Source organism: Plasmopara halstedii, assembly GCF_900000015.1.
Source record: "Plasmopara halstedii genome assembly, contig: Scaffold_289, whole genome shotgun sequence".
Taxonomy (NCBI): domain Eukaryota; phylum Oomycota; class Peronosporomycetes; order Peronosporales; family Peronosporaceae; genus Plasmopara; species Plasmopara halstedii.
In genome coordinates, this window is record NW_020187210.1 from 188,558 (window position 1) to 198,773 (window position 10,216).

General features: G+C 42.1%; 5 protein-coding genes across 5 annotated transcripts; 4 read left to right on the forward strand and 1 right to left on the reverse strand.

Annotated features, from left to right (window-relative positions):
* Positions 1-55: 55 nt before the first annotated feature.
* On the forward strand, positions 56-335 carry PHALS_05320 (uncharacterized protein; the record flags this gene model as incomplete). Its single annotated transcript, XM_024722875.1, has 2 exons — positions 56-118; positions 234-335. 2 exons carry the CDS (start codon positions 56-58, stop codon positions 333-335), a joined length of 165 nt encoding a protein of 54 aa, XP_024573908.1.
* A 543-nt stretch (positions 336-878) lies between these two features.
* PHALS_15089 (uncharacterized protein) lies at positions 879-2,168 on the forward strand. Its single transcript, XM_036407338.1, has one exon. The coding sequence runs from the start codon at positions 1,402-1,404 to the stop codon at positions 1,642-1,644; it is 243 nt and encodes an 80-aa protein (XP_036263048.1). The 5' UTR covers positions 879-1,401; the 3' UTR covers positions 1,645-2,168.
* A 327-nt stretch (positions 2,169-2,495) lies between these two features.
* PHALS_05321 (uncharacterized protein) lies at positions 2,496-3,364 on the forward strand (the record flags this gene model as incomplete). The annotated part of the gene is made up of 2 exons (XM_024722877.1): positions 2,496-2,507; positions 2,621-3,364. The coding sequence occupies 2 exons, from the start codon at positions 2,496-2,498 to the stop codon at positions 3,362-3,364; spliced, it is 756 nt and encodes a 251-aa protein (XP_024573910.1).
* Positions 3,365-4,913: 1,549 nt separating this feature from the next.
* On the forward strand, positions 4,914-6,600 carry PHALS_05322 (FOG: Predicted E3 ubiquitin ligase; the record flags this gene model as incomplete). The annotated part of the gene is made up of 6 exons (XM_024722878.1): positions 4,914-5,081; positions 5,140-5,220; positions 5,285-5,983; positions 6,046-6,302; positions 6,375-6,451; positions 6,530-6,600. 6 exons carry the CDS (start codon positions 4,914-4,916, stop codon positions 6,598-6,600), a joined length of 1,353 nt encoding a protein of 450 aa, XP_024573911.1.
* Positions 6,601-6,676: 76 nt separating this feature from the next.
* Positions 6,677-9,010, reverse strand: PHALS_05323 (exonuclease 1-like; the record flags this gene model as incomplete). Its single annotated transcript, XM_024722879.1, has 7 exons — positions 6,677-7,723; positions 7,793-7,909; positions 7,969-8,076; positions 8,143-8,382; positions 8,451-8,694; positions 8,762-8,821; positions 8,910-9,010. The coding sequence occupies 7 exons, from the start codon at positions 9,008-9,010 to the stop codon at positions 6,677-6,679; spliced, it is 1,917 nt and encodes a 638-aa protein (XP_024573912.1).
* Positions 9,011-10,216: the final 1,206 nt, after the last annotated feature.

Genomic DNA, 10,216 nt, shown 5'->3' on the forward strand with positions numbered 1-10,216 from the left:
TCATTGAAAGTTAAGGTTGTAGACTTTTCACGTGTCGTGACAAAACAACTAAACCATGTATCGTGGTCTCGAGGTTTTGAGACAATTACAGAGCGGGTTTCTAAGGGTCCAGGCAACCGTGAGCACAATTTGGAAGATCTTGCTCTCATGTTACCAAAAATCGGCGTATCCATGATATCGTGCTACAGTTTATGTTACAGCAGCTGAACTGCGCAACCTTGTGAGAGCCACAGGTTTCGGACAAAAAGTTGTACACACTTGTAAACGGAGTGACTGAGGCTGTACATGAGCGATCATTATGTAAACGAGATGGCATTTCGCTCCTTCAGCATTAACATATACTGCCAGAAGTATCATTTTGTATGATGCACCGCTGCAGTTAAAGTCTAGTATACAAAAAAAGATTTAAATCACCGTCAGTCTACTAGACTCGTTTTGATCTCAGCTTATCCGCGTTGGTGTGCGCTTCTTTTCTTGTATTGTGGTGTGCGTACACATTACAGATGCACTATATATTAAAGTGTTATAATTAACAGAGTAATGGGATTCCGTAATCTGGGGACATGTCGGCTGTTGTTGCGGATGATGAAGTACACATACATATTATCAGACTTTATTCCAGCTATACATACTTAAAAGCAATTTCGCTTCTGGGCAAAACCTATGAGGTGCGTTTGTTAACGCGAACTCGTAGTATCGAAGTTTTTTCTGTGCAAGTGCACGAGAAAAATCGTTGCACCGTTCGAGCAAACATCTTCTGTTTGTAGTCAAACATGCCCTATGAATATGGGTAAAGTCAACTACAATTTTCCAATTGTCAGATACAATATATCAACTTATCGAATTATGGTTTAAATGATGTCATAGTCAAATTAAGATATTGGTTGGCTCCGAGCCTAGCTATCTTATTGATTGTAGACTACCAGTCAAGCCTTGGCTTGTCTAGGTATGAGTGTAATCGCACCCTCAGGCAATAACGCTTTCATCAGCTTATACCGTGTTGTTGGATGATTCACTCACAATGAATTAACAGTATTTTTCTTTTCGACAACGTACATGAAGCAAAGAACAACAACTAAGCAGTGCATTTATCTGTAGAGGATCAATCAGAAGTCTGCACGGGACACCAGCATTCAAGTGCCATTAATCATCAAAGAGGCCGTATCGGTGATATCCGACTCACGTGCAGAGTAACATATCTATGTTGGCCTTTTGGACAACGTCAGTGTAGTCGAAGCTCAATGGCGCAATTTAACGCTAGTGGACTTGATTATGAGGAAGGTCATTCAACCCCTTGGTAATTTTGCTGGTGATGTCTCAGATCAAAACTTATCCAACCTATCCGGCTTATAAAGTAAAACTTACGCGGCAAAATTTAATCGTTAAGATTGCAATGCCTTCATGGCCATCCAAGAATTAAAAAAATTAGAGGCGTGTCGTTTGCGGTACAACTATTTACAACATAATTCTTGGGACAAGATCAGCTCGGTTCTTTCGTTTGCTATGAACAAAATGAGCTCGAGCTCAAATCTACAGTCTTCCTTGCTAAATATCAAGCCTGTGATTACTATCTTTAGCACGGTTAGATACAGAATGGACAACATTAGCAAAATGGTGCCCGGAACAGCATCGATTGCTTCGTAACATCCCCAGCATTTCATCGCTGAATACCACTCACCTTACTGGCACACTTCAATCAGGCGGCAAATAAATTTTACGCAACTCGATTTTAAATATAGCAAATATTAGTATTTAAATCGGCAAGTACAATCGTTGCACAGCAATTACGATCTCGAAAATCGTTTATCTGGTAAATTGCCGGAGATGGCGTTGAGACGTACATTATCGAAAAGTCTGCTTGTGAGCGCACGAAGTTGCGGACAATCTTTGCATGTGGTTGCTCACTGTAAAATGTCCTTTACAAAATATTCTTGAAGGAACTATTCTCTTTGCCTGGGTAATGTTGCGCTGGAGTGTCAACACTCTTATTTTACATGCAAAGCCTCAAGAGCAGTATTGACAAACATTTGATCTTGCTCGATAGAGATGACGATTTTGTCAAATTGGTATATATGACGAATGTCTGCTTCCCAAGGAGATACATCAGAGTTTACTGTATGGCAAAGCTCCTCTTAGCGTCTGGTCAGTAAATTACTCTTGTCGGGCGTTTTCTATCAAATTACATGAATGCACAGCATTTGAAGGATGTCGCCATTATTTTGCCATATATCAAAAATGGCTACAAACAAGCTATATATATAAATGTACGAAGATAATGAAGCCCACATACAATATCAAAAAACTGTACTGATCAATACCGATTTTTATCATTTTGTCAATCCCATTATAGACTGCGCTATCTTTATGTATCAGATCCAATCTATCGAACCACAAACGAGAATATTTATACTGGCAACAAGCTGGCTATCGAGTGAAGTGTACACCATCCGACATTTTTGCTACTACACTCGTAGTCCTCCAATATTTACGCAGTCATGAACAATCCTGTAAGTACTTTCGAGATGCACATGTGCACATTAATACTGCCGACTATAAATTACTTAGCAAACTAAGCTTGATGACATTTGTGTCTATATTACCCATCACTGTATGATTAAAGATCATGACTAGCGTACCGACCGAGGGGGTAGCAACACCGCGCTTTCTCGGCGTGGCAATTGCCGTCGCATGCTGGTCCGTGGTTTGGGTACTACTTCTTAACATCGTGCCTGCAGGAAGTCGAGGCCGCAACCACATCATCACGCTGAATGCGACTCATGGTGTCGTGTCCACAATTTCCTCCGCTTTCACGCTTTATTATGGACTGGATACGACAATCTCTGTAGCCGTCTCGCTTTCATACTTTCTCGTCGATCTTGCTGTCATGATACATTTGGATGGAATTCGCAATCTATATTCACTCCGCCGATCGCGACTAATGGATTACGGCCACCACGTTTTTGGTCTGTACTGGGGTGTTGTGCTCTTTATGAAGGAGGCAACCGTGTGTGAACATTCATTTGGCAACGCGTACGTATGGATGCAGACAAACGAGGTGAGTACATTCTTTTACAACTGGTTTCGACTCACGGACAGTACAGTGGCGGGCGCATTATTTGCTAGCTCTTTCTTTCTGTCTCGCGTGCTTTTTAACACGATCTACATCATTCCAAAAGTGGCTACAAAATGCAAACCGCTGTACGTGCTAGGCTGCATGCCGTATTTTGTTCTTCAGTACGTCTGGTTCTACATGATTGCCCGTAAAATATTAATGGCTGCACCCCAGCAAGATCAGACAGGAAAAGGCAACACGTTGATTGCAGATGGAAATCGCGCAACAACAGATAGCAAGAAGGACTCTTAGCGACCAAATGTGAACAGCTTGGGCATACACAAACATTCAGAAAAAATTGACTTGTTAATGTCAACATTTAAATTTACTGGTCTTGTATATATTATGGGTGTCGAACACAAATTGGTTCAAGATGTACACTTTGCACAGAGGAGACTTCAACTTTTAGTGTCCGCATTGACAAATGCATGGAGATTGGTGTCGTGCGCTCCTACCGGGAGTGAAACTGAGAGCCTGACCCTATTATGCATAGTTAGTTTTGCTATTCCAAGAGTTCCAACTTTCTTGCAGTCTAGACCGACGCTAAATTAATTTTCTTTTTGTGAATCAAATATAACACTTATGACGTGCGGCTAAAATGCTCTATACCGAGAAATTTTTTCTGTTGAAGCTTATATCACAATTATGAAGTGCGGCTAAAACGCCCTTCGGATTTCATCGTCTTCTTCTGTAGTGTAATGTGTTATTCGTGCAGTACCAAATGTCTTTGGGTGAAATACCCAAAATCACTTTTTGGAATATCCTATACGGATGTGGGTCACACTAAGTTTGCATTACTGTCAGTACTACACTTGATGAAATGTGTAATATAACAGTACTTGTTTCTACGTCATTGCCACTAGCATAAAATCGCAAAATCGTATGCATCATACTTAACAGGTAGGATTCATTCCAAACAGTCTTGAACAGTAAGGATACTTTCATGACCCTTTTAAAATTGACGCAGGAGTCGTGAAATCCAAAGAGACGTTTGCCAATCCGATTCTGTAGGCAATGAAGTAATGAACTTCCCGGATGAGATGCTTGAAATATGATGTACGTGCAGCTATAGTAAACTTTAGTTTCGACTCCGTCGATTTAGCCTGTTGTGCTGACAAATGAATCATGTCACGGAGAAGAGAGCGACTGAATGTCTTGTTTGAGCTATAAGTCAGAATCCGCGTGCATTATACATGCATATCTGACATCCTTTCATGCATATGACCTCAAATCATTTTATCGATATCGGCCGATTTGATTCCCATTTGTGACCGTGCGTCCGTCCGCCATAATGCATTTGCGCATAATTACACTAAGGCACATACATATCCACTTTCAAACCACTGTCGTATAACAGGGTGGTGCTAATGAATTTTAAGCAAAATTTGATGAGCATATGTCTCGTCTAGACGAAAATATAGCAAACATTGTTGACGGTTAATTTCCTCTCGGTCATGTTTGCTATCTTAATACAAAATTGCATCAATATAAGAGCAAGTGGCGGTAGAGACTGAAAGTAATACATAGCGCAATGTTTATAAAAACTTCGCATGCTGGGATTTAAAGAGTTAAATACAACAGCTTTGTACGAAAATTTCACTAAATTAAGTCGCTCAGCAATTGAGCACTGGACAAGTCTCTCCCAGTGGTGTCAAGTGTTAAGAATCTTTTCATTACATTGAAAGCATTAATCGATTGATAGATGTATTGATGTTTCCAATAAAAATATTTTTTACTTATGGTTATGTTCGATAAATGATTAAAAGGTCTCGATACTCCATTTTGGCGCTAAAACCCTACCATGAATCGGAGTGGATCGGACAGCGAGCGTAGGCTACGTGCTATGGAGGCAGCTTTTGAGCGCGAGCGACAGCAACGCGACCTGTTAGAAAAAAAATATGCTCGTCTTAAGAGACGATATGTTCGGCTTGAGCGTTCGCACAATCGCCTGTTGTCAGAATCGCACATGGTAGGTCATTTTCAATCGGAATGATTCCGCATACTGATGAACGTTTAAACTTGATAAGAAGCATGAGAAATTACAAAGGCCAGTGCTATATCTAGACACAACAGAGACCGAGTCGACTTCAAGCTCACGAGCGTCGTCGGTAAGTTGCGAAGTCAAAAATGTTATACGACGGATCAAGAATTGCTCATTCTTATTCAATGCAGTCTGCGGTACTCGATTCCAATACACAAAGTGCAGAGCACAGCAATACAGAATCTTTTGGTCATGCTCTAAGAAGTGCGCACACTTCTGGATATGATGATATTTGCGCTGAAAGTCCGAGCTCGTCGATTGGATCTCCACAAGCTTCGACGAAAGATTCGCTGGACAGCGAATGTCTGGAAGAAAAAGAAGACTCAACAAAGAGCTGGCGGCCGCATTCGAGTAGTGTTTACTCGACTCCTGCATCACGTCGACACCTGGATCTTGACTTTGCTTCCACTGATGCAAATCGAGAAGTGTCGAGTCCGTTGCAACCGATACAGCACCATGTGCACTTAGATCATCTGACCAGCTTACATGATACTTCGCAATCTACACACTACACTTCACGAAACTTTGAGGATGTTTGTACTCGGACTCGTCCGCGACTCTACTTAGACCACCACTCGCCAGAACCAAGAGCTACAAGTGCGTATGGATTTGAGCTGGAACAGGAACTTGAGCCTCGGAGACATCGTCATGAACGATACCACTGGGTATCTGAGCCGTCTCCGGTACCAATCACATCGATCGCTTTACTTTCTTCTCCAGTAACACCGTTAGACCCGCCTCCATCATCACCGAATATCCAGACTCAACCTAGAGACGATAGCAATGAGGAGGCGTCGCTTGCCCTGGCGCGTTATCTACAGCATCAAGAGGTAAGAGGGAAATTTACATCATAGTCAAGTCGCTTAAGATATGAAATCCTGTATTCTTGTAGAACGTAGCGGCACATGAAGAAGCTGAAGCTCGTTTACTACACGAGTCGGTCGAGATGGTGTATAATCAAGGATCCAATCTGTCGGGTCTGCTGGACCACCACCGCAGTATTGACCCGGATAATATGAGCTATGATGAACTGTTAAGATTAGGAGAAGTAGTTGGCGACGTGAAAAAGGAAAGGTGGCGACAAATGGCTGTCCAAGTGCTGTCAAGTCTTCCAACTCATCGATGGAGACGTGGCCACAATGGAAATACGTAAGTTTCAAAACGACGTATTTAAAACAGACTACCTTGCGAGCTTGCTGCTGACAATTCTTGATTAAATAGCTGTATCATCTGTCAATACGAATTCATGCCAAATGATCAAGCAATGACTCTTCCGTGTGCTCACGTGTTTCATGAGGGTAAGCTATTCAAGGTTGTAAAAAATTTGGGTTTGAAAGTTTTCTTGCTAATTCTTCATAAATGTTTGGGTTACCTAGATTGTGTTAGTGGCTGGATACGTGAAAACAACAGTTGTCCACTGTGCAAACGGGAAATTAGCTCGACATAATTTGCTATGACGGTACAAAGGATTGCATTTTGGCTCAAGCTGTATTTATCAATTACTTTCAATTTTGCGCACAACGTTACTTTTCAAACCGAAATCGATCGAACGATGCTGCAGCATCTTTTGAGATTTGTACATTTGTTGCATCAATGTCCAGTTGGAACTCTTTAAGCGTACAAACAGTTGGCTTGATATCGACGCTGAAGTTTGTTTTCGAGTCAGCGGGTGATTGTGTAGAATCGTCAGTAGATTGGGACGTGCACTTTGAATCCGTCATTGACTCAGTGCGCAAATCTGGTGCTTTTGATTTGTAGCTGGTAAACACGAATTGTTCAATCCGACTGGAAGTAGAAGCATGTTGCAGTCTTTTGTTTCGGGTAGCTAGACCAGTTGTCTTTCGTACCTTTGTCTTATACTGTTGAAGCATCGGTCCAGCACGCATCATTCTTGAAAACGCGGTTTCTTTTACTGGTAAAGTAGAGCTGTTAGGTGGCGCTACCTGCCGATTTGGCGACTGATTCTCCTTTAATTCTTCGAGAAGCACTCTTCTTTTTTCTTTACATGATCCAATTAGGATATCTCGTCGTATACCAACTTTCCAAGGTTGGAGACTTTGGAGTATGGATGAATTTGAGTTACGTGGTACACTTTTGATGTATTCGTCTGGTGGTGACAATGTGGAGCTTGCCCCCAAACTATGACATTCGGATAGTGGACTGTCAGCGTCAGGACCTGCAACCGTATCAGATGCCGTCGATTGTAATGTCGTCTTCTTGATCGTCTCATTTTTTGACATCCACTTGTCACAAAATGATGGGAATTTTCTTTTATTGAGGACTGGACGAAGAGGATCGTTATCTGCAGCGCTTGAGGTCTGAATAAATGACTTTATCGCCCCATTTGGTCTCGCACCGATTGGTAGTCTGATAGGGTTTGTTGACCTTGGCTGAAGAATGCTTCGACGTGGTTGGAGTATTGGAGCTGGAAATGGCATCATTGTAATTGGATCCAAATCCCCGTCAGCAATGGCTCCTGCAACGTCACTCGTTAGCATGGGTCCTAAAAAGTTCATTAGTGGATCGGCCTCTAGCAAATCGGCTGGAATCGGCGTTAAAAAAACAACCTTCTGTTAAGCATACAAGCATCACTCTGACTTAGCCAACCTAGAAAAACGAAACCAAATGTATCAATCAACCTTTTTGATGGGGCAGAATACTCGCTGATGTTTGAACGTCAAAACCGCCTTCTCAAAATCGTCGGCATATGTCACAGGAATTCGCACTTTTCCCTCAAGTCGGAGGGCACGAATGATCTACACATGAAGAAATGAAGGACTGATAAGACCCGAGTGCAATCATTTATTTGACGAACTTTTTTAAAGGAGCCGTGTTGTTTTATAGCAGAATACGCCTTTTTGAGACCAAACCCTGGAATACTTGGTAGGTAATCGCATCCTGAAAAGATACACATCTCAAGAAACTACCACAAAATTCGTGATGACATCAATTGATCAGAATCATGTAAGCTAGTGAGACGATAACGAACCATTTGATCTGTGAACATGTGAAAACTCATTCCTCTGTTCTTCTTGAGGTTAATCATCTTTATTTCCTGTGCTACATTGTCGCGATCCATTTTGAAAAGCACAGTTTGGCAGCCGAACGGAAGGCAATCCGAATCTTCAGATATCACGCCGTTTGCTAGACCTTTCATCACTAAGTAAGCAAGCTGTGCATCTGCTTCGTATGGGGCGACGATGTAAGCCACTTTCTTTGCTTTTAAGTGCTAAAATCCAATTTTATCATCAAGAAGCAATATTGAGTTGAAAGATTTGAAAACTTTGAACAACCCACCTGAATGACTTCATGAGCCATGAAGGGAGATACACCAGCAGCTCGGATGAAACACTTGCGCGCCTCGGCAAAGCGCTTGTTTTTATAATGCTGGATACCCAAATCTCGGCTTTTCTGTCGCGACTTGCGTCGTTCCTCTTCTGTGTCTTTTTTCATTGGCAAATAGCCTCCATCGAACACAACGTAAGGAACTACACCGTGATGAAGTAATGTAGTGATCCGATCCATAAAATACGTTACATATCTGAAATACCGATTGTTCAGTGTTTATTTATGACATCAGCATATATTCGCAATTCATGACGACGTACTTGTCGGTCTTGTGGCCCAAGCAAATTTCCTCACTACATGAATAGATGGCACGATGAAGCCTAAAAATTTTCATTGCGTTGGAACTTTTCGTAAGATAAAAATCTCGATGCAGTATACTTTTCCAAAAAAGATTGCGGAAGGACGCACCAACAGTAGCCATCAATTGCGAGAGTTTGGCCTTTGTACTCGTCGATGGTTTTGGTCTCCGTGATGCTCTTCAGCATTGGCAAGAGGCCCGGTATCCCCATGGCATCTGTATATATGTACAGTACTCTTTTTGACGGCGCCAATTGAAAATTGGCGCGATAATAAATTCACAGAAGTATTGGTCTCATACCGGTACTTTTATGCTTCCAAAGTGATATTTCCATAGCAGCACATTTAATTCTCAGATTATATCCTAGCAAAAAGTGAGGACGAAGTAATCATTCGAGTAACAAAAATTAAGGACTTATTAGCGACGCCGTAGATGGTAAGAACATTACCAAGCTATTCCTCGACAATTTACCAATATGCTTTGCCAGCTGTCATTCATTTTTGGGTCGAGTTTTCGCGCTTAGCAGCATCTTTTTAGTGAAATTTATATAAGTTGCTTGGCACCAGGTTGAATATGTCCGCCTCAGCTCATCTTTAAACAGAAAGTCAGACGAAGCGCGCTAATGGCGATGTAGAAGAATTTCTCCGATGAATATGCGCGCTGCGATAGCGGTAATAGAGCAAACACTCCCGCTTTCTGGTATTGTGTTCAAATCGGCAATACACATCTGTACAATCGTTACACAATTTTTAATCAAGAGTTGAGTAGCCCTGTGCGCCTTTGACACCACGCCAAGGTCGCTCTGGTCTTAGCGGAAGGGCGGATATCTGCAGCGGGGCTGCCGTAGCTTAGCGCTTGAGGAAACGTAATTTAGGTCACCGCCCTTTCGTTCTATACATAGAACAAGTACGAGTTAGTGGATCGCAATCTGCTTACTCTAAGAGTAATTACTGCCTTAACCAAGGCTAATCAGCTCTTCCGTTTAAAATCCAAAACTGAATTTTATTTACTTTATCCGCGGCATTTTAAAGTTTAGATTTTCCTAAATATACTAAATACATATAGTAAAATCTAAAAAATGCTTAACTACTGGCTACCTAGCCACATACCGTAATCTTGTTTGGGTGCAGTCACATCATGCACAACACCCTGTTATCAGGGTACGTATAACTCCGTTACACCCTCCCCCATGAAGATTGAGATCATTTACAGTTCCAATCGATTATTACCTCAACGAAGCTCGCGTGTCCGCTAAACACTGCAACTTAATTCGTTGTAAATCTTCCTTGCTCAATGAGCCCTGTGTTCACGACACGGAAGTCACCAAGTCTCGGGCAGAGCCCAACTTCGTCTCCCGCATGCGGTGCGATGTCGGACAGTGCGTCCGCGGCACCGGGGGATGTACATCCTAGGCTCG